A 23,521-nucleotide genomic window follows, 5' to 3' on the forward strand; every position below is an offset into this window, starting at 1 on the left:
TTGCTCATTCAGGGTTGAAGCTCCTTCATTAGTTTGTTGAGATTATAAAACTGTTCTTCTCTTTTGATACTTTTTATGTGGAGCTGTTTTGAATCATATATATATATATATATATATATATCTTTCCCTTCTCTATTTGTAAGATTATTCTGTTTTTGGCTGCAGCGATGGTAGCCAGCATCGGGTTGTTTTGGTGGAAAAATACGGGGATGGAACTTTAAAGAGGTATTTCCACTTGCATTTCATGTTGTACAATTTGGATCTGGTTGAATATGGAAGTGATTATATTTCATATTGGGCTAAAATTGTATGCCCAACACTTTTACTATTGGATGTCCTAAAATAAATGCAAACCTTTCTTTTTCTTTTGAATTCTCAAAACAAAATTACCTTTATCCCTTTAGAAATTATCATGAAATTATGACTCTCAAGATTCCCAGGTTTTGTTATTTTAGATATTTAACTAGATAGGCAAACACTTCCATTAAAATAGGATAGATCGAGAAGATCACAGAGAGCAAGTAAACCAAATCCTAAATATTTTGGGTGAAGATATGAATGCATTAATGAGAAAAGCTAATTCTAATTAAAAAAAACCCGTGCTTTAGTTCTCACCCTAAGCAGAACACTTCTTACACAATTTATTTCTTTGTTAAGCTTTGATTGGGACCTATCATTGGTATTGGAGCTTGTCTCTCATGGCAACCAACAAGAAGGATTGAAAATTTGAAGGCGTGAGGGGGCTAGGAGGAGTTCAAGACCATGTCAGTAAACTGGAGTCGGGTGTCACAGACAAGCTTCACCAGATGGAGGAAACCATCAAAAAGCTAGCCGGTGTTGTGCTTTCTTCAAAAGAAACCGCAAACAATCGTTCCTGCCATAACAAAGACTCCAACCCGCAAGATAATGACGGAGAAAGGCCATTGTGCTCATTGAAAATGGCTAAATTGGAGTTCCCTCGCTTTTCTGGAGACGATCCTATAGAATGGTTGGCAAAAGTGGAGCAATTTTTTGAGTATCAAAGGATGTCAGAGCCATAAAAGGTGCCGTAGGCCCCTTTCCATCTTGAAAGGGAGGCTAATCAATGGTGGCAATGGTTGCGTCATGCCTTCCAAGAAGATGGTAAGGAAGTTACTTGGGTAATCTTTCAAGACGAGTTGTGGGTAAGGTTTGGCCCTACCGAATGTGAAGACTTTGATGAATCCTTATCGCGGGTGAAACAAAAGGGCTCCCTGTGCGATTACTAGGAGTTTGAGAGGCTGCGAAATCGGGTTCAAGGTTGGATGTCAAAGGCACTTGTAGGGACATTTATGGGAGGCCTTAAGTCAGAAATCACCGATGGTATTCACATGTTTAAACCGAAATTGCTAAAGGAAGCTATTAGCCTTGCGCGAATGAAGGATGAATAACTAATGGGTCAACAGAATGTTATCAGGCCGTTCACCCGTTCCACACTTGTCCAACAAAAACAAAACCAAAACCAACTTCGGCCATAAAGAGGCTTACTTAGGATGAGATGCATAAACGATGAGCTTTGGACCTTTGCTTTAATTGCAATGCAATGTTCACTCCAGGTCATAAATGTCAAGGGCCACAACTGATGCTACTTGAAAGTGTCGATGCTAATGGGGTACCGTAGGTCCACATGAGTTTGATGAGGAAAAAGAAGAGGACTTTGACAAACTTGAGATATCATTCCATGCCCTCACATGATGGTCGTCACCCCAAGCAATGCGTGTCACAGCCAAGGTTGGAAATCATGAGCTGGTTGTTTTGATTGACAGTGGCTCAACTCATAATCTCATCAATAACTAATGGTTGGATGTTTAAGGCAACTTGTGATTCCTACCGATCCCTTTACTGTCAAAGTGATAAATAGAGCTCTATTAAAATGTCAATGGGGGTTTAAGAATATGCAAGTCTTGTTGGAAGGTATACCTTTTACCTTAACCCTTTATTCTTTACCACTAATGGGGTTGGATATGGTGCTAGGAGTCCAATGGTTGGAACAGCTAGGCATGATCACGTGCAATTGGAAGGAAATGACCATGGAGTTCAAATGGAATAATAATGCTCCCAAATTCCAAGGGTTTGTTGCTCAACAGATTCAATCAGCATCTTTGCAGGCGGTCTCTAAGGAATTTGCCAAGGACATGCAAGGTTTGCTATTTGACTACACACCAAAACAGACAGTCCGCAAGAAGGGTTGGACCCAAATATGCAACAATTGGTGAATTTTTTTGAGGATATTTTTGAAGAGCCAAAAACAAATTCTTCAACCCAGGAAAATTGATCACCACATCACACTCAAAGGAGTTGAACCTATCCATGTGAGACTTTACAGGTATGCCTACCTTCAAAAGGCTGAAATTGAAAAACAAGTTCATGACATGTTAAAATTGGGGCTTATTAAATCCAACACTAGTCCCCTTTCATCTCCTGTATTATTGGTCAAAAAGGAAGACGAGACATGGCATTTTTGTGTTGACTATTGAGCTCTTAATGCCGTAACCGTTAAGGATCGATTTCCAATTCCAACCATCAATGACATGCTTGATGAACTTATGGGAGAACCTATTTTACCAAATAAGACTTGAGGCCTGAGTATCCATCAACTACGGATATGTAAGTTGGACACTCATAAAACTGCATTTCGTACTTATAATGGTCGTTATGAATTCCATATCATGTCCTTCGGTCTTTGTAATGCACCCTCTACGTTGAACTCATATTTCGTCCTTACCTTTTATTATAACCTGGAAGCTGAGAGTGTTGTAATGACATACTGTATGGGAGATGTAAGTGTTGTGCAAAGGCAATTTAGTGACTTAGGGTATATGTTCCAAGGGGGTAAAAAGGGTAAAGTAGCAAGTAGTTTGTTGATTTGGTAAGAGGGTCGTAGAAAAGGGTACCAGATTTGTAAACACCGATTTTGGCGTGAGCCTTGGGAGACCCCAACTTCTTGAATTGTTGGAAATCATTAATCATTTTTAGTTGGAATATCAATTTCATTCTGTTTTCATCTGAGAGCTCTTAGTAGAATTCACGATTCTCCGGTTGGAAGTCATTCAGGAGTTCCTCGGACTTACAAACGCCTTGCTCAACGATTCTATTGGCCATCAATGCGACAAAAGGTACAATAGTATGTCCCTTCTTGCGACACCTGCCAACGAGCTAAATCATCAACACTTCCCCCCCTAACTCTTGTAACCGCTACCCATCCCATGTCAAGCGTCGGATGACATCATGGTGGACTTAATTGAGGGGCTACCTCAATCCAATAGAGAAAATACAACTCTTATGGTTGTTGACTGACTAAGTTAACTCATTTCTTGGCTTTGGCTCACCCTTTCACTGCGAAACTAGTTGCTGAAAAGTTCGTGAAAATGTTGTGAAGTTACATGGAATGCCAAGGTCCATTGTTAGTGATCAAGATCCAATCTTAATCAGTAATTTGTGGCATGAATTTTTCAAGTTATCGGGCACTCAATTAACGATGAGCTCTGCTTATTACCTGATGGCAGATGGGAGGTTGACAACATATGTGTTGAGCAATATCTCCGATGCCTAACCCATCAACGTCCACGGAAATGGACTTCCTTCCTTCCATGGGTCGAGTTTTGGTACACCACCACCTATCATGCTTCGATTGGAATGACACCATTTTAAACTTCTATATGGATGGTTGCCTCTAATCGTACCTCGCTATCACCTCGGTATGTGCCAGTCAATGAAGTGGACCATCAACTTACACGAGTAGGGTCTAGATAAGGTAGGATGCACGTCAACCTTACCTCTATCTTGCTGGGTAGAGAGGTTGTTTCCATGAAAACCCTGACTTCTAAAAAGGTTTAAGAGAATGGGATTTGGCGAATAAATTTGGTTCTAAAAGTTTGACACATGTTTGGAAGAAGAGGAAAGAGAAATAAATAAAAAAGATGGAAAAGCAGGTTATGGACATTGAAGACAAAGTAACAAGAAAGAATTATAAAGCATGCAAGGACAATAAAAGCATACGGGAATGTACAAAATCACTAAACTAAGGACAAAGTAGCGGTTAACTCTCTAACCCTCCCCTAACAGGCTCTCATATCTAGCTAACCATCCGAGGACTTTGGTACCTACCTTTTGACTCTCTAACCCTCCCCTATCTCTCCACGTCCTTCCCCTACTCCCATCTACTACCTAGTCCTGCGTCTCCATGAACTCTTATTCGAGATCATGCCTTCCGAAATATAGTTTATATTACCTAACTAAGTCTTGCATTAATTTTGAATGGAGGTGGTATATATTTACTTCTTATGTTTCTCACTTATTGAAATTGTAACCTACACGTCCCCACTACAGGAAAAAGGGGTCCATTTCTTGTTCAGATTATTCAAAGATGAGCATCAGAAAGTGATGAAAGTGTTATAACTATATTTATTCTTCCGATTCATCATGTCTTGCAATGGGTGAACTTCAAATATTTTCATGTTTAGGCTTGACCATAGAGTAATTTTGCCCATTAATGTTGTTGGGCTGGATGCAAGTGCCTAGGCCGGACTCAGGAGTATATGTGGATGCAGTAGGACATCTAGATATGTATAAGAACATGTGTACTTGTGTGTACATAATGTTAATATGTGGTAATCTTACAACCACCAAAGAACATCTATGATAGTAACGATGGTTTTATGAGTGCCATAATCTTGTAGAAAACTTTTCCCCAAAATGAAGGCACAGAAATTAACAATGAAACATATTTTACCTGACAAGTTATAATCATCGGTCTGAGTGCATTTTAAGATGCATTTTTGCAACTCAGAATAAGGATGACTATTTTAATCTCACTCAGATGCAAAACAAACATTTACTTACGCATCTATAAATTTCGATCTATAATTTCAAAGAAATACTCAAAATTGTAGATCCCAACATGATCAAGACCTCGATTATAATTTCCTTTAATTATCTTGACATCCCAAGTCCAACAAATGAAGAGTGTATGATAGAAGATCACTAATTCTATAATTAATTCCAAACAAAAGGTAATGCTAATACGGTGTTCATTTTCTTTTCTTCTTATTCATGGCATCAACATGAAAAGAGTATGATTACGTATTTGCCATGTAGCACTGTGCAAATTAACTGAAACCTTTATGTTTAAGATTGATGCATCCATCCAGGCCCGTTCTTGACATTTTATAGGCCCTGGGCGAGATGTAAAATGGGGCCCTCAATAAGTATGAAAAGTTTTTTTTATCATCAGAAATAACATTGAGTTCAAAAAATACTAATAATTCATATAAAATTGTAATTTTGAGTATTCCTAGACGCAAAATCAATCAATAATTACTTCTAAATTAATATTATCTACCATATCACTTTTACATAACATGGTAATTTTGTTCCACCGCCAATACATTCTATGATGTGCCTATTGTATATAGATTGACATCGTTTTGGGGTTACAATGTTGACTATTTAAAGTAACACTTTATGTAAGTCAATGCAAATCTTTTGGGTTTCCATGTCACATCATGTTAATGTTTTCATCACCATTTTAAACTTTTAGGGTAAAACAAAATTTGTAGGAACCATCAATCTTATAATCAAAAGTCCACTTTGGTTTATTCTTGTTTTAGAGACAGGAGACCAGAGAGTACTTAAATTTAATGCAGTCAATATTAGGTAATAAGGAGTCAATGATGTATGAAAAATAAGGGTAGTTTTGAAATCCTAAATATATAAGTTGGATCGTCTTATATAGTTGATAGTTTTTTTTCCCTTCAGAAAGTAGGACTTTTCTTAGTTAATAACAAGAAATCTCTTTATATTCTGATACAAAAATAGAATTCATGCGGATGGAATATTCAAAAGAGTAGGTGGGAGATGAATGATGGGGAATATATCAATGTTTTCTAGGCAAAGTAGTTTGGAATTTTAGTAGCATATAAAAAACTTAGAGAAACAATAAGCAATACTCCAAAATGAACAACCAATTAGTTTTTTCACATATTTTCTTCTCCGATATAATTCTTTTAAGATTATATTAGAAACTAAATTTTTTTCTTTCTTTTATTTATTAATTTTTTTAAATTACTACTATATATATAGTATATCGAACAACATTGAGCCCTTATTTTGTTGTGGGCCCTGGGGGTATACCCGTCCCGCCCATCCCGGGAACGGCCCTGCATTCATCACCTTATTGGTAATTTTGGGATAAAATTGTAGTTTTGAATTCAGGATCGCTATGTTTTGGTGTTGGTTAGTATTGGTGCAATATGTTTTTCTTAAGTTCTGTTGCTGCAAGTCAGGTATATACTGGATGAAGAATTGCAGCTGACAACGTTTCTCGAGGATGATTCCAAATCTAATGGATTTTCTTCGAAGGAACTGCCCTGGCTTCCCGATATAGTTAAAGATTTTGTTCTACCTGCTGGCTTCCCAGGTAACTAGCAACTGTTCATACTTCTTTCTTTTTTGTTGAGTTCTATTATATTTGATGGAAAATGGGTATCTCTACTCAAACTGAATGGTTTCATGCTCTTCCATCAATTGTTTTTTCTTTTTATTTGCAACTCTCCAATTCTCGTCTCGACTGTTTCACAAGACTGAATGGCCAATTCTCCCCCCGACCCTCAATTTGATTTTTTTTTCTCACGAATGGTGTAATCAGCTTCATATGACTCGAATGGAATGGAGAAATATAAAAGAAATCAGCATGAATTGATGTTGTTATCCTTGAAAGCTGCAAGTTGTAAATTTTGGTACCATTATCTTTGTTGTGTAATAAGACAGACTAAGTACACCATTTGGTTAGTCTACTTGAAAACCTATGTTTTTCTGCTCTAATCCTTTTTTTCTTTCATTATTTAATGCAGGGTCTGTTTCTAATGATTACTTGGAATATATGCTGTTACAGTTCCCAACCAATGTCACTGCATGGATCTGTCAGACGTTGGTCACTTCAAGTCTTCTAAAGGCACGTCAATCTAACTCAAGCCAGTACTTCTGACTGGGTATGTGAAGGCATGGGAATATATAACTCGCTAGCTAATTTTAATTGTTTGTTCTATCTTTCTTTTCTTTGGTGAGCATTTTGATCCCTAATTTTTCTTATTCTTCTCTTTGTTTTCTCATTTTAGTGTTCTAGCGTTTATTTCATCTTTTGTCAATATCATGATTTGTTTCTTGCTATATTTCTAGTTCTTGCAGCTTAATTATAGTTTCTTTAAACAAGCCTGAAGATGATACCCTTCTTTGACCACGGTGTTGTTTCCCATTTCACACCTTTTGTAAGTCTATTGCATTAATGTACAGGCAGTTGGTTTGGACTATTCTTCTGGAACTACAGCTGCAGCTTCTGCTGCTGCCATCAGGTGATTTTCTATCTATGCCCTCCATTATGAAATTAATGCAATGATTTCCTTTTTAGGGTTGTCTCACAATACAACAGACATTTCCTTTCTGTAAGGATTTAATCCAAATTTACATGTTTACGGCATTGATAATGAGTCTACCTATTGGCAAATGGCTTCTATCTATAGGTGCTTTCATTATGAATCAGTCAACTTGTGACGGTTGACTGCCTGTTAGTAATCATAACAGATGAGTGATACCATCACTTTTGGTTCACAACATTACTCAATTTTGTGTTTATTTTGGGGGCATTTCATTTAGATATTTAACTAAATGTTATATATTCTTATTAAACCATGCTCCAAGTCAACCTTTGCATTTATTTTTGGACAAAGAGGATATGAAAGGATAAGCGAGAAAGCTAGTGACATATTGAGTCCAAAAGTGGGTCAAAGATGAGTGCTCATGACAGATGGAAAGTGGTAGCATAACATAGTTGTTTCTGGCTTATGACATTTACGAAAACATGTAGATGGGTGTCGAAAGATGGGATTGGTGCTGTTGGACGGTTTTTCATTGGTACGGTTTCATTGAAATCTCATAAATGGAGACAGTGACCCTAAATCTTTTTTATTCGTACGGTCGCAAGAATCACAATCACGTTTTCCAGGTGGACGATTTGGAAATCTTTTTGATGATGATCCTAAACAATGGCGCATGTATGCTGACTTCATTGGCAGTGCTGGAAGGTGAGTGATACATGATGTCATTGCACTTGGTTGCTATTAATTATGTTTAACCACTTGGCGCCATCAGATTCTTGTTCCACCCTAGTTTCTTGTTTTAAAAATTATAATCTCTCTTCTGTGTTTTAATGTGATGCAGCATCTTTGATCTCTGTACACCTCTCTACCCTGCATATTTCCTGCCACTAGCATCTCTGGGGAATCTTGCTAAGGTACTCCATTTGTCAGTACTGTCGTTGTTTGAAAGGTCCTACTGAAGTGAATTCTGATTTACAAGATTGATCAAAAGATTAGAATTCTACTCCTTTATTATATAAAAAGTAAAACTGAAAGAACTTATATGGAAAGAAATAAAAGATTATGTCACATAGTATCATAGTTGTCAAACATTGTGAACCTCAGATTTTTTAAAGGAATGCTGTTTGATTGCCTATCATAATGACTAATTATCGTTGTATCATGAATCAATTTGTATAGTCAGCTTTTACAACTTAGTTTTTTCTTTGGGTCAGTATGTGTGGTTTATTCATTGAGAACTTATTAATAGCCACAAGAATTTCTAGATTCTTTATTGGTATTTGCTGAAGTCATAATGACTGACTAATGGGACAAGTCCTTTCTTTGGTGATTAATGCAAGCATATTATGTCGTATGCCTGACTAGACTGCTTATGCTTTTTACTTTTTATATTTGTGCATGTCAGATAAAGCATTTTATGATTTTAGAAAAAGCTGAAAATTCTTTGAGATTCATGAAATTAGTATACTTGTTCTTGAATCTTGATCTGATTCACAAATTGACTACCATGAGGAGTATAAGTTTCTAGAAGTCACTGATCTGCTACCTTTAAGTTCTTGAATTATGTACCATTGTGTACCTTTAAGTATTTTTCATTTTCTCTGCTTTCAATTTTTTTGTAAGTTAGTCTGTTTGGCAACTTGGACAGGCTGTGGCAAGAGGGCTAAAGGATCCTTCATTTCGTGTGATTCAAAACCATTTTGCTATTTCAGGAAATCTTGGAGATGTAGCAGCAAAGGTATAATAGCATGTTAATATGGTGTTCTTACTTTGACTTCCCAAAATAAATGCAATGTTTGACATCACACATGGTTTAAGGAAACAGTTTGACCATTAGCCTAACATCAAATTATCCCTCATGAGAAAAATAAAGGAGTCATGTGAACCAAAATCAAGGCTACGTGTCTTTTGTATGATTAGTATGCCGGTTGTTTCTTTTTTCACACTGTTTGATCGCATAATTTTTTGGCTTCCTCCCACTTTGGCTGTAGCATTCCAAAATTTTAATAGCACAATATACTCTGAAATACATCCCAATATGATTCCGTGATGTCGTACATCACAGGGGAAATAGAACTTCTAAAATCTGAATAGAGATGGCTAACATCCTAAATTCTTGAAGAATCGAAGATAATATATGACACTCGACAAGTATCATTTATATTATTAGCACCTTCAACTTTGTTCATCTTGATCCTCGGATCTTCACTTCTCGTACTACACCCTCGGATCAAAACGTCAAATACTAGGGTTGGTTGCATTGGTTTTAACAGAGTTTTGGGTAAGTAAAGGCCTAGTGAGAATCATTGTTTTATAATAATGACATCATTCATTTCAGATAACATTTCAAATACTAACACTAAATTTGTTTCATAATTATGCATGTAAAAGGTTGTTTGTTTACCTCTTAATAGTTCCATTAAGAGACAACATCTGAATCGTTAAGAGGTGAATCTTGTTTGGCAAAAAAAAGTCTGCCTCTTAATGGTTTTAAAACCCTCTTAATGATTTTGTATCCTGGGCCTCCCTTAACCATTCAGCGCCCTAATTTCATTGTAAACAATTACCAAACAGTTATATTTCATTTTGCACTATATCATGAGAGCCTCTTAATCATTCTAATCACTTAATCATTCTGCATCAAACCATTCAGCAACTGCTAAATAAGTAAACAACCCCTTAAGCTGCGCAAAATAATGCTCGACTCTGTTGACTATGTAGATTAGTTGTGATCTACCCGACACAACCTACTTTGTCATGCCGAATCATTTCTACCAACCCGACAAGACTTGTCTTGCTCTTACGATAAATCTAACTACTGGCAAACCCACTTGTATGCTTTTACGGTGTATATACTGTCAAGAGCAGTCTTGTTCTTATGACAAACATCTCTAGGGATCGTAACAGTCCCATAACAATCACTACCAGTGTGTTAGTCTACTACAGTTCACATATAAAAATATATCAATATCTTCACATTCTTGCATTTTCAAGCATATAACATATACAACCATGCTTAAATTTTTTCACAATAGCATTTAACATACCAAGAACCTTTTTTAACTGCAGTAAAAACATTGCATGCTACCTAGTAAAATAGCACATAAAACTCACTTGATATCCATGTCCCTAATGCGTGTCTTGCAAAGTCAACAAGTCTCTGATGCGGATTCTTCTAACCTGATCCAATCTTTACCCTAGCCCAAAGTGTTGAATGTTTATTCCAGACGGCCCACAAGAGTGGAAGATAGGGCTGGGCCCAATTAGCTATTACAGATTGACATGTCTAACAAATGGCGGGAATGCTGGTAGCATGAGGTCATTGTGATTTTTCTTGTTAATTGAGTTAGGCTCTTAGCTGTGGCTTTGAGAGAGGGAAGTTATCCCTGGAATCGTGTTTGCTTTTTTTTTTTTTCCTTTCAATTGTAAGTTTCCAATTTCGTTTGTAATCAATTGGTGATTTCCCCTGCCTTTTAATCCTTTCATTCTACCAAATTGTTTGAGTTCTTATTATTGGTCTGACTTACAGTTGATCATCCAGAATTCTACATGGAAACTCGTTCTCAACAAGCTCGATTGGATCGTCATGAGGAATAGATTCAGAAACTTCAATTAGATGTGATTGAGATCAAATCGTCAATACATTCTGTGGAATTGGATCAAGTGGAACAGGCTGAGTTTCACAAATTTGTGATGAATTGGGTGAAACAACAAGGTAAGCCATCGGGAGGTATTTTTGAGGAGGATCAATCGGATTTTTTCTCTCAGAAGAAATCCAACTTTTCCTTTGATAAGGGAAGGGAGCAATTATCAAACGATCACCTTCCTTGGGCAGCAAAGAAGGTGAAGTTGCCGGAGTTTTTTTTGGTTTCGATCCTCAAGGATGGATCAAAAAGGCGGAACTCTACTTTGAGATCCATGGGATTTCTCTACAACTACGCATCCGTTTGGTGCAACGCATGGTAGGGGTCGCTCAACACTGCTTTACCATCGTAAAGGACATTTATGTGCCATTATCGTGAGATCAATTTACCATAGAGCTCCTACAATGCTTCAGTGGTTTGGAGATTCAAAATCCTTATGAGCAATTGGCAACATTTCAACAGATAAATTCCATTCATGAATATATCGAAGATTTTGAATATCTATTGTCGTTAGTTCCTCGTTTACCGGAGTCCCAAGCTTTGGGATACTTCATAGCGGGTTTACGAGATGAGGTAAAACGTTGGGTGCGACTTCATCGTCCTCAATCTCGTTTGGACGCTATTATTTGGCCAAAGACGTTGAGGAAAATGCTGCGTCCATCTGTGATTAGTGTTTCCTAGTTTCGATTTCGCTATCATAGCAATGGGAGTGGTCCCGGATCGACCTTACGACTAGATCTGAAGCATTCCTTGGGCCGGCCTGATTTTAAAGGACCTGTTAGTAGTGGGTTTAATGACAAGGGCCCAACTCCACGATATGAGTCCAATCAATCGGAGCCCAATCGGTCTGTTTCCTCTACACGACCTAATCCAACCCCATTTTCCGATTCGTCGATTGTAGGAAATCGGAATAGAGGCTTTTGTTCTCTTACTCGTACTAAATGGGAGGATCGTCGAAAGAAGGATCTATGCTTTCGTTGTGGTCAGGATTTCGGTCCAGCTCACAAATGTCCGGAGGGTAAATTGAGGGTTCTATTGTTGGCTGATGATGAAATTGTTGATGATGGTGGTGAAATTAGGGCCATGGATGCGTCTGAAGATAGTTTGGGTGGCGACGAGGAATCATCGCCGATCGGGTTGTGTACCATACTGGAGTTTTAGGGATCCTTAGCTACGGCTGAATCCGGGGGCAAAACCTTGAAGATCCAAGGGGCCATTTCGGGAATACCGATTGTAATTTTTGGTGGATAGTGGCGCAACTCATAATTTTGTATCTCATAAACTGGTCACGACGTTGGGAATATCTTCTCAACTTTTCTCTGGTATCAATATAAAATTGGGAGTTGGGCATATGATTTTTGTGAATCGACGGTGTTTAAAATTACTAGTGTTGATTAGTGGCTGTGATTTTGTGGTGGATGTCTTGCTCTTCGAAATGGGTCATTTAAGACTTAGTTTTGGGTATGGAGTGGCTAAAAACCTTGGGAGAAGTGGTGCATAATTGGAAAAATCAATCGATACGGTTCTTGTTGGGTGGAAAATCAGTTTGCATCCAAGGATTATTTGATTCGGAGGTAAAGCAAGCTTCCCTTCATACTTGGTTATCGTTGGAAGAGCCTCATAATGATTTAGCGGTTGGTTGACACGTTGTGGATTCTGATAAACGGGACGATATGTTATCCAAGGAGCAGCATGCTGATTTACAACGTCTATTTGATCAATTTGCGGCAATTTTCCATGACCCAACGGGTCTTCCTCCTACTTGTAATTATGATCATGACAAGTATCCCCTACTTCCCCGATTTGTTTTCGTCCATACTGGTACTTGCATATTCAGAAAGCGGAGATTGAACGGTAGGTGAAGGAACTTCTTTCTTTAGGAATGATCCGTCATAGTAAAAGTGCCTTCTCGAGCCCGGTAATTTTAGTTTGAAAGAAAGACAACTCTTGGCGAATGTGCGTAGACTATCGTGTTCTCAACAAGGCTACCATTCTTGACAAATTTCTGATTCCGGTTGTCGAAGAACTCATCGATAAATTGACTGGAGCCCATTTTTTTTACGAAATTGGACTTGAAATCAGGGTATGATCAGATTCGCATGAAACCCAACAACATTGAGACTGAGAAGATGGCGTTTCGTACCCACGATGGCCATTATGAGTATTTAGTGATGCCCTTTGGCCTCATTAATGCGCTGACCAGCTTTCAAGCCATTATTAACGACATTTTTCGGCCTTATTTATGGAAAATTTGTCATGGTTTTCTTTGATGATATCCTGATTTACAGCCTTTGTTGATTCCAGCACTTGGAAGATTTGAGCACGGTTCTTCAAATTTTATTCTCCAATCAGTTTGTAGTCAATCGAAAAAATGTGCGTTTGGATAAACAACTATTGATTATTTGGGACACATTATTAATGGCCAAGGAGTGGCCATGGATCATAAGAAGATCTTGACTGTGTTGGATTGGCCAGTTCCGAAACAACTAAAAGGGTTACGTGGATTTTTGGGACTTATGGGTTACTACTGTAAGTTTATTCGTCATTACGGTAGTATTGCCAAGCCGTTGACAGATTTAACCAAGAAGGACGCTTTCGGATGGAGTATGGAAGCTCAAACAACCTTTGATGAGTTGAAACGAGCCATGTCACGACTCCGGTGTTGGCCTTACCGAAATTTTTGATTGCCTTCACAATCGAATGCGATGCTCCGGGTCGGGGCATCCGGGCAGTCTTGATACAACAACAAAGACCCATTGTTTACTTCAGTAAGGCGTTGAGTGAGCAGAATTTAGCGAAGTCGGCATACGAAAGAGAAATTATGGCACTGGTTTTAGGGTTGTTCAGCATTGGCGTTCATATCTATTTGGGACTAAATTTTGTGTGTATACGGATCAGAAGAGCCTCAAGTTCTTGCTGCAACAACGTATTACGAATCCCGGCCAACAAAATTGGGTGGCCAAGTTGCTGGGATATGAGTTTGATATTTTGTACAAACCGGGTCGTGAAAATAGGACTGCCGACGTGTTGTCTCAACGGGAAGAAGATGGTAAGCTGACTTCGTTGATGTCGGGGCCAGTTTGGGTCCAAGGGACTCAACTTATGGAGGAAGCGCGTAACAATCCAGGTTTACAAAAGATTATCCGTGACTTAACGAACGACCCAAGTACCCATCCCGGGTATATGGTTCGACATAATGCTTTGTATTACAAGGATAGATTGGTGATTCCTCGTACATCGAAATTGATTCCTTCTCTTTTAAAGGAATTTCATACCTCTTACCCAGGGACACTCGGAATATTATCGAACCTATCGTCGCTTGGCCACAGATTTTTATTGGCTAGGAATGATCGCTAAGGTGCAAGAATTCGTGAAGGCTTGTGACATATGTCAGTGATATAAGGCTAGTTCAACGTCTCCAAGTGGGTTGCTTCAACCATTCGACATCCCAAATGCGATATGGAAACACCTATCAATGGATTTTAGCTTGGGTTTACCCAAGTCTAAAGGCTATGATGCTCTTCTAGTGGTGGTGGATCGATTGTCCAAATACAACCACTTTATACTGATCAAACACCCATATATAGCTAAGTCCATGGCAGAAATTTTTGTTCGAGAAGTGGTCAGACATCATGGAATTCCCAAGTCCATCGTCAATGACCGTGATCCTCTGTTCCTTGGTCATTTTTGGCAAGAGATTTTTCGTTTGTAAGGGACGACGCTAAACATGAGTTCTGCTTATCACCCAGAATCGGATGGTCAAACAGAAGTGAAAACCATTCTTTAGAGACATATCTGCGGTGATCAGCCACGTTCATGGGCGTTGTAGGTTTCGTGGGCGGAATTTCGGTATAATTCGACCTTTCACGGTTCCACAGGTCGATCTCCATTCGAAATAGTCTGTGGCCGTAAGCGCCCCGACGGTGGTTCAATTTATTCAGGGGGAAGTTCGAGTGGAAGCAGTAGGGGAGGAATTACGTGACCGTGACGAAGCTCTAAGACAACTCAAGTTGCATCTAGTTCATGCTTAGGCTTTGATGAAAGAACAGGCTGATAAAAAGCTTCGAGATGCGAGTCTTCAGATTGGAGAATGGGTTTATGTTAAGTTGAAACCGTATTGTTAAATGACTGTGACTTAAACGGATTTATCAAAAGTTGGCAGCTCGATTCTTTGGACCGTTCAAGATTATCGAAAAGATTTGACCGGTTGCTTACAAACTGGATTTATCTCCATCGTCACGTGTACATCCGGTGTTTCATATCTCATTACTAAAAAAAGTTGTTTTGTCGCCTACGGTTGCTCAAGTTTTACCTCCCGAGCTAGAATTAGATGACAAAGATTTACCGTCTCCCGAAGAGATTTATGCGGTACGAACAGTTGTACAAGATGGGGAATCAGTGGAGCAATGGCTAATATGTTGGCAGGGGCAGACTCGGGAAGAAGCTACGTGGGAGGATGCAAAAGTAATCAAGGGTCAATTTTTGGATACAAGTCTTGAGGATAAGACTTTATTGGAAGGAAGGAGTAATGATACGGATCCTTCTAATCTGATCCAATCTTTACCAAGCCCAAAGTGTTGAATGTTTATTCCAAACGGCCCAAAAGAGTGGAAGATAGGTTGGGCCCCATTAGCTATTACAAATTGAAGCGTGTCTAATAAATGGCGGGAATGCTGGTAGCATGAGCTCATTGTGATTTTTCTTGTTAATTGAGTTAGGCTCTTAGCTGTGGCTTTGTGAGAGGGAAGTTTTCCCTGGAATCGTGTTTGCTTTTTTTTCTTTTCAATTGTAAGTTTCCAATTTCGTTTATAATCAATTGGCGATTTCCACTCCTTTCATTCTACCAAATTGTTTGAGCTCTTATTAGACTCCCTACAAGTCCAAGACGATCAGCTAAAGATGAGTATTCTAATAATAATAATAATAATAAACAAGAGTTACTTCTTGTGAGTTGAATGATTGAATTTTCCATGGGTGATACCAAACTAAACATCAATAATTACGCAATTTTTGATTGATTGGATTTTCCATGGGTGATACTGGACTAAACATATAATCCAAGGTCTTCCCCATAGTTTCTTCAAAGTCAAATTATTTAAGTTGTGGCCAAAAGAATGATTTAATTGTACAACGCAGATAGAAAGTGAGATTTCTGAACTAATAAACCGTACGTTGTGGGCTACCACTGACTTCCACCATGGGTTTCAGTTAATATAGAAGTTATTGGGCTAGTCCATTGCTTTAGGCTTTGGGGAATAACAAATTGTATCAGAGCCGATCTCGATGCCAATGACAAATTGTATTTAAGTCAATCCTTAGGCCATCAGGATGGTGGGAAAAACCTCGTTGAGCATTATGAGTCCCTAAGGGGAGGTGTTTGTAACATCTTAGGCGAATTTCACATCCCCGATGAACAATGAGGATGCCGGGTAGGCCTGACAAGAACATCTAGAATTTAAGTGGGGAAGTTTGTGATAACTAGTCCTGCATTGATGGAAAGTAAAATTTGTGAGCTTGTTAGCTCGTTTTTAATTGGGGTGGGGCCGTGGGAACTAGTCCCCCACTGATGGAAAGTAAGATCTGTGAGCTTGTTAGCTCGTTTTAAATTGGGGTGGGGTAGTGGGGGTTGTGATAAGTGATAACCCATCCCACATGGACAGAAAGTGAGATTTGTGAACTGCTCATAAACCTTAAGTTGTGGATTACCAATAAGTTCCACCATAGTTTTAAGTTGATTTAAAGGCTACTTGGCTAATCTATTGCTTTGGGCTTTGAGGTGATACAAGCTGTGGTGTGTTTCTTGGAACTATTATAAAAATATGACTTCAGATTCGGTTTTTCATGGTAGTATGTTTATAATTTCAATCTGCATGATAGTATCCAATCGTATTGTTTCAATTTAAAAAATTTAGGACGGACAAACAAGACATTAACAAGGGTCAATTTGCAATCTATAATCACTTAGAGAATAAACCCAGACCAAATTACCCATGTCATTTGACCAAATTATGTGAACTTTTATGACTATTTTTCCAGGAGGAAGTTTGGGAAGTATCTGCACAGCTCCTTGGCCTTGGTCTTGGTATATTCATCCTGGTAGGTCTTGTTGATTATCAATATCAAAGTCTTATATTGGAACTCTCTTTTCCTTGTCGTGTTGATGTGTTTTTTCTTTTTCATTTGGAGGGGGCGGGGGTTGTTAGAACATCAAATAGACGAGATTCACACGAGCAAACACACAGAAGTTATGAAAGCAAACAACGCACAATGACACAGATTTACATGGTTTGGTCAAGAGTTGACCCACACCCACACTTGCGATTCTTAAATTTCAGCTTAGGGTTCTACAATTACAGTGAGATGTGTATATACATGGTTGTCCTCAGTTTTTCAGTTTTGTTAATCTTTGACATGTGGTGTCATTTTATAATCTTATTGCAGTCTACACCAGGTGTTGTGACATCATATCTGGTTCTAGCATCAACATGGATGGCCATGCGGCTTCTGCACCTTTGGCTACGTTATCAATCTCTTTCAGTTCTTCAGTTCGACACAGTGAGATAATGTTGCATATCTATTTTTTTTTATTTGTCTAGTTTATTAGGACGTCTTCAACTTATTAAAAATGTATTTATATTGAACCGGAACGAAGATTCTTCAGATAACAAATTTAACTTTTCAACTTTCCCTGGCTTCACAAACCTACTATTTTTGTACAATCATTCTGAATGCAATATGATAAATTCTAAAATACCCGATTTTCAGAGCAGCTAGATCTTTTAGAACTCTTGATTCTACTTGTTTTCCAACATCAAAGTTGTGGATAAGTTCTCTAGAAATCATTCAAGTTCCATTGGTTTATATGCTATTTTCTCCAATCTTCATTTTGAGGGCCTGTCTTCGTCTTTATTTCTTCTCATATCAAATAAACGAGACTTACAATAACATCATCCTTCCAACCACTCCATATTGATGGTACCCACAAAGCGAAAAAGAAAATCTTCCATAGCAAAATGAAATTTTTGCAGCAATTTTTATATCAGTTTTTTTCAGGTAAATCTAAAGCGAGCTCGGATTTTGGTGAATTTGCATGTTTCAAACTCCACAGTTCTGGGTAAGCTTTGTGCCTTTGATGGAACTCATTTTTCATGTAGCTTATTTAAATTCCTCATCACTATGTTGGATTTAGGATGTGAGGAATGCAACAAAATGGAGAATATCTTATCATGGGAGGAATTTTCGGTACCACGAATTGTGTTTGGTGTTTCCTTGTCCGACATGCTTGGTGGTGAAAGATCAGGCCTCAAGGTAAGTCTCAGATCCTTCATCTTATTATTCATTTAGTTTTACTCAATTTGTTGCTGTCTTTCAGGCCTAGATTGGTTACACCATTGTTTTTCTGTCTCTTGTGTAAACATATCTGTGTTTTACTAGATTGGAAAGTCTAATCTTTATTAAAGTCAAACAGTCAACACATTTTTTTTTTGTAAACTAAGGTTTGTAAAACGTGAAAACATCAAAATCAAGTTGCTTACAAAATTTTGTGAACTGGTTTTGGTTTTCTTAGAACATAAATGCTTGCAAACATCGTTTTCTGTCTGGTTTTCACTTCCTAGAAATATAAATGCAAAAACAGAAAACAAAAACGATCCCAAGCCAGACCTTGAATTTACGTGTCTTAAATTAAAAATCCTTGTGAATAGTGGAATCAAGTATCTAGAGCATCATAATGATGTCAACGGATCTTTGAGTGACATACCACGTCATATCAAACTTCTTTTGGTTCCCCATAAAGCCTGCACAAATATATTTCCATAGCATTCATAAGTTACCCTTCCGTCTTATGAAAATGGTACAAATTTCTATTTTGATACATTAGTTGCAGCCTTCCATTTTTGGTGACCTTTGGGATCCCATGTGTGAATCGAAAGTTGGATCTTACCTGAATCACCCCATCTATACTTCTGAGAAGTTTGGATTCAACAATGGTTGGAACAGGAGTATGCCATGCTAATGTGCCTTGGATGATCCACATCTTAGGGTCAGGCACAGCTAAAGTTACCTAGTTACCTTTGAAGGATAGTTTAGTCATTTGAGTGAGGGTGCCTTCAATAGCCATGCTTGAAGTTGGCTCTTGCAATTTTCATTGGACAATGTTAACCTTGGTGCACCATTGCTTCTTGGTTGTGCCAGTACAGGGGAGTCTTTATACAGAGTATTTCCCTTTCATACTTTTAGAAGTAGGGTATTTCCGTGACTCAAACCCATGACTATCGTGTCAGAAATGTTTCCCCTTGCTCCAAGGGGCATCCCTGTTAGTAGGTAAAAATCAGTGAAGTTGTAGATGAGCATGTAAAGTCTTGCTGAGCCAAATAAATAAACCAAACCAAAAGAACCCAGTATACTGTATATCCTGCTCGAAATCACGGTCTGGGTGACGTAAGAAGACCTGTTCTCTGCCTCAAAGTGTAGCGCCGTTATTTTCGTGAAGACCCCCCGACTTATGCAAAAGTGTGACTGTGACTGAAAGGAAAGAACAAGAACCAAGTCAAGTAAATAGTCAAATAAATGTGACCCAAAATCACATTTTTTTTTCTATCTAGTTTGAAACATACATGCTACATAAGTGGAGTCATTGTGTTGCTTTGCTTCTTGTTGATAGGTGAAGATGCTTCTGGAACTCTATGCTAAGGAAAAATACATTCTGGTGGTGAACCAGCAGCCTTTCAAAGATTTTGAGACCCTCGTCTCCTTTAAGGTATGCCCCTTTCCACTTTTCTTTTCTTTTCTTTATTCTATTCTGTTTTACCATCCAATCTGGGGCAAACATCTGTTTAGCCATTGTAATCTAGTAAAATAAGTTTTGGCTACTATACCACAAAAACTAAACCAACCCAAGTATATCTTACTCAGAGGTAGGATGTATGCAGACTTTTCCTTTGTCCTAAGAGGTAAAGATACTGTTTCCAAGAAGATCTTCAGCTACTATATCACAAAAGTCACTTATTTTGCGAAAGTTACCTCTATGTCCTCACTACTTTTGCAGACTGGTCATACTTTATGTCCTAGAAAGTGACTTGATCTCCAGACCCTACTTTTGTGTGGGATATACTAGGTTCGTTTGGTTTGGTTTGGTTTGGTTTAAAGAAAGTGACTTGATGAGTTTGTTCGTGTTAAAATGATGATCAAGGAAAAAATTGTCAAAATTTGGCCAAAATAGCGAAATATCGTTCCTGCATCTTTGCGAGAACTATGGTTTATTTAAGAGAAATTCTATGGTATGAAATGTTGATCACTAATGGAAGTGTTTGAAGGTGATATTTCTTTCTTTTTAATCTTCTTTTCCCAATTCGGACCGAGGGTGCTACCTCTATTTATCACCCATCATGTTAAAATATGTAGGATCCCCTATGAATCTTTCTCTGAAAGACCCTTGCCTCAGAGGGAATGTTCCTATATAGGCTCAGGTTAGGCTCAGGTTCACGTGAGAAACACAAAAAAGTTGAGAACCATAAGGACCTATGTATTTATTGATGTATATTTATATGTATTCCGTCAATGAGTATATTCATCAATACATGTCTACCGTCTATGGAAGTATATATAAGTATATATGCATTGATGCATATACTCATTGAAATTCAATATATAGATTCTCACAGGTCTCATTTTTTGTGGTTCTCACATGAATCGGCTACTGTGTGTATATATTAGTATGATTGTACATGTCTAGCCGATGTGGCACTCCAATACATCATGGAAAACAAGACTTATGATCACATATTCTTTTCTTTTCCTATAATAAAACCTCAGGATGGAGCAACAAGCCTCTCTGTACTACGAAGTGTTTGGCAAACGTATTGGCTGTACAAGAATCGAAGCAAACAAGACGATGGTTTTGATCAACTCAAAGAAAGCCTGAAGAAAATCGATGATCGGTTTGAGGACTTCTTGCAGCAAATGAGAGACGTGGGATGGGACATTGATGAGATAAATTTGAAAATTCGTAATGATATTTCGATCGAAGAAATTTTTGTTGATTGATGACTGGAAGTGACTCAAACGATTTAAGGCTTTTGAAACAGATGCACATATCCAAAACAACGATACAATGAAATTCAAAAAATCATTGTTCTACAATTTTATAGTTTTATAAGTTGTGTGAAAATAAAAAAGATGAGATTAAATACGCAATAGAATAGTCCGGCTGGTAACCTGTTACTACTGATACCTGGTATGATGTTTGTATAGTGTAACTGGTAACATTATTGGTATCATTCCTGGTTATAACCGATTGTCAACTATAAAATCCTTACCGATTGTACCAGGTTATTGAACTGGTTAGGCCAACCTAATAAGAAAGCCTTCTTTTATTATATATATAGGGACGCAGAGAGAAGAGAAGAGAGTTTTAAAAAACTAAAATGTCCTTTCATTAAAATTTTAATTCAGAATTACCAAAATTATAAACTTCTTAATTTATCTATTGATTTGTGGTTGAGATTGGATCTCACGGCTACCACAAACTAGTCAATTTTTCCTTGAATGAGCCCCTATATATATATATATATATATATATATATATATATATATATATATATATATGGTTGGGTTTACGTGAGACCCATAAGACCACATTTTTACACTTGAACCTTCACAGCAAAAACATTGTAAAGGTTTAAAAAAGTAGAACCTTCACATCAAAAACATTGTGAAGGTTACCTTCACAATATTTTGCTCTGAAATTTCAAGTGTAAAAAGCTGGTCTCACGGGTCTCACGAAAACAGGCTGGTCTCACATGATCCCAAGTCTCTCTCTCTCTCTCTCTCTATATATATATATATAAACTTGGATCATGTGAGACCAAAGCTTTTTCGTGAGACCAATAAGATCAATTCTCAACCATTGGATTAGATCTATAGTCAAACAATCTGAACATTCATAAACGCCACGAGACTTCTCAATAATCACAAAATTGTCACCGTGCAACTTTAGACCATTAGATCATTAGCTTATAAAGTTTATCAATGAACATAAATTGGTCTTACATGTCTCACAAAAAACCATTGGTCTTACGGGCCTCATGAAAAACCATTGATCTCACGTGAATCTAACCCTAAAAATCGTGCATTTCTAAGAAACCGTGTAAACCAATTTCGACTAATAGGAAAATTTCATTTTTTTCTAATTAAAATTAATCAATAAGGGTATTTCATCCATTTACAATATTTTCTATTAAATATGGAAGTTATTAATAAATCTTAATTAGGGAAACGTAATAAATGAAACTGTATAAATGGTAACATTTAAATATTTAATTATATTATAATATTAAAAATTTGAATTTCATATATTGTAATCTTTAAGAATCAGCAAACGGGTCTTAATGAAACAATTGAAGTGTATAATGAAATCATCAAATCGTAGATGAACAAAAAAAAATCCAGAAATGAAACAGGTTTCATGAACGTGAAACTGGTTCATGTTGTAAATAAATTATGTGAACCGAAATATTTTCATGGTGAACCCGTTGCATTGATTGTGTAGTTGATCCATTTAGTTGGTGAATAGGAAAATGAAACCGGTGCATTTTGTATTTGATGCGTCATTAACTAAGTACATGATGAAACGAGGAAATGATTTTAATCTGCTACAGAATCTTAAAGATTGTAACCTGCTCCAGAATCTTGAAGATTGTAAGGCTTAAATGAATGAATCCATCAAATCAGTGGTGCAATAAGAAAATTACTGTACATGAAATAGGTCTCATGAAAGTGAAACTGGTTCATGGCGTTCTTGAGCATGGCTAGTGAAACGGTTGCATAATGTATTTGGTTCGTCATGAAATAATTGAATGATGAAACGGGTACATGAAGAAACTGCTCCAGAATCTTGAAGATTGTAATATGCTTTAGAATCTTTAAGATTGCAAGGTTTAAAGGAATTAATGCATCAAACCAGGAAGAAAAGGAAGAAAATAATTTTGCATGAAAAAAGATTCATGAAAGTAAACTAATCTTGGAAGAAAATAAWTTTGCATGAAAAAAGATTCATGAAAGATCGAGTAGGATGTTACCAAATATTAAATTTTGTTTACCATTTATCCCCTTACTCTTAAATAAAATAAATTTTTAATATAAATTTTTATTTTCCTAAAATAAAGTAAACTAATTTGGGTCATTGATTAAGAAAATGAATTGATGAGATCGGTTTACACGGTTTACACAAATGGGGCCGGTTTTTATTTGAACGCTCATATATATATATATATATATGTATATATATATAGACTTGGGATCATGTGAGACCAACTTTTTTTCGTGAGACCCGTGAGACCAACATTTTACACTTGAAACTTCACAGCAAAATGCTGTGAAGGTGACTTTTTAAAACCTTCACAGTGTTTTTGCTGTGAAGGTTCAACTTTTTTTAAACCTTCACAGTGTTTTTGCTGTGAAGGTTACGTGTAAAAATGTGGTCTCACG

The 23,521-nt window shown here is 37.4% G+C and overlaps 1 protein-coding gene across 2 annotated transcripts in view; it reads left to right on the forward strand.

Moving 5' to 3' along the window:
- Positions 1–21,236, forward strand: part of LOC112507999 (protein root UVB sensitive 5) — a 22,354-nt gene extending 1,118 nt beyond the window's left edge. Inside the window, exons 2-15 of one of the 2 annotated variants that reach the window (XM_025112776.1) lie at positions 166–225; positions 6,303–6,436; positions 6,870–6,970; positions 7,309–7,367; positions 7,880–7,926; positions 8,018–8,096; positions 8,233–8,305; positions 9,040–9,129; positions 17,072–17,131; positions 17,477–17,590; positions 18,089–18,149; positions 18,225–18,343; positions 19,698–19,793; positions 20,849–21,236. In XM_025112776.1, coding sequence (XP_024968544.1) covers positions 166–225; positions 6,303–6,436; positions 6,870–6,970; positions 7,309–7,367; positions 7,880–7,926; positions 8,018–8,096; positions 8,233–8,305; positions 9,040–9,129; positions 17,072–17,131; positions 17,477–17,590; positions 18,089–18,149; positions 18,225–18,343; positions 19,698–19,793; positions 20,849–21,079 — 1,324 coding nt within the window. In that variant the 3' untranslated portion in view covers positions 21,080–21,236. The remainder of the gene's footprint in view (positions 1–165; positions 226–6,302; positions 6,437–6,869; positions 6,971–7,308; positions 7,368–7,879; positions 7,927–8,017; positions 8,097–8,232; positions 8,306–9,039; positions 9,130–17,071; positions 17,132–17,476; positions 17,591–18,088; positions 18,150–18,224; positions 18,344–19,697; positions 19,794–20,848) is intronic. The other variant, XM_025112777.1, reaches the window with a different exon arrangement.
- The last annotated feature ends 2,285 nt before the right edge of the window (positions 21,237–23,521 follow it).

The sequence above is a fragment of the Cynara cardunculus genome (genome assembly GCF_001531365.2).
Source record: "Cynara cardunculus var. scolymus isolate 2C chromosome LG 2, CcrdV1, whole genome shotgun sequence".
Classification (NCBI taxonomy): Eukaryota; Viridiplantae; Streptophyta; class Magnoliopsida; order Asterales; family Asteraceae; genus Cynara; species Cynara cardunculus.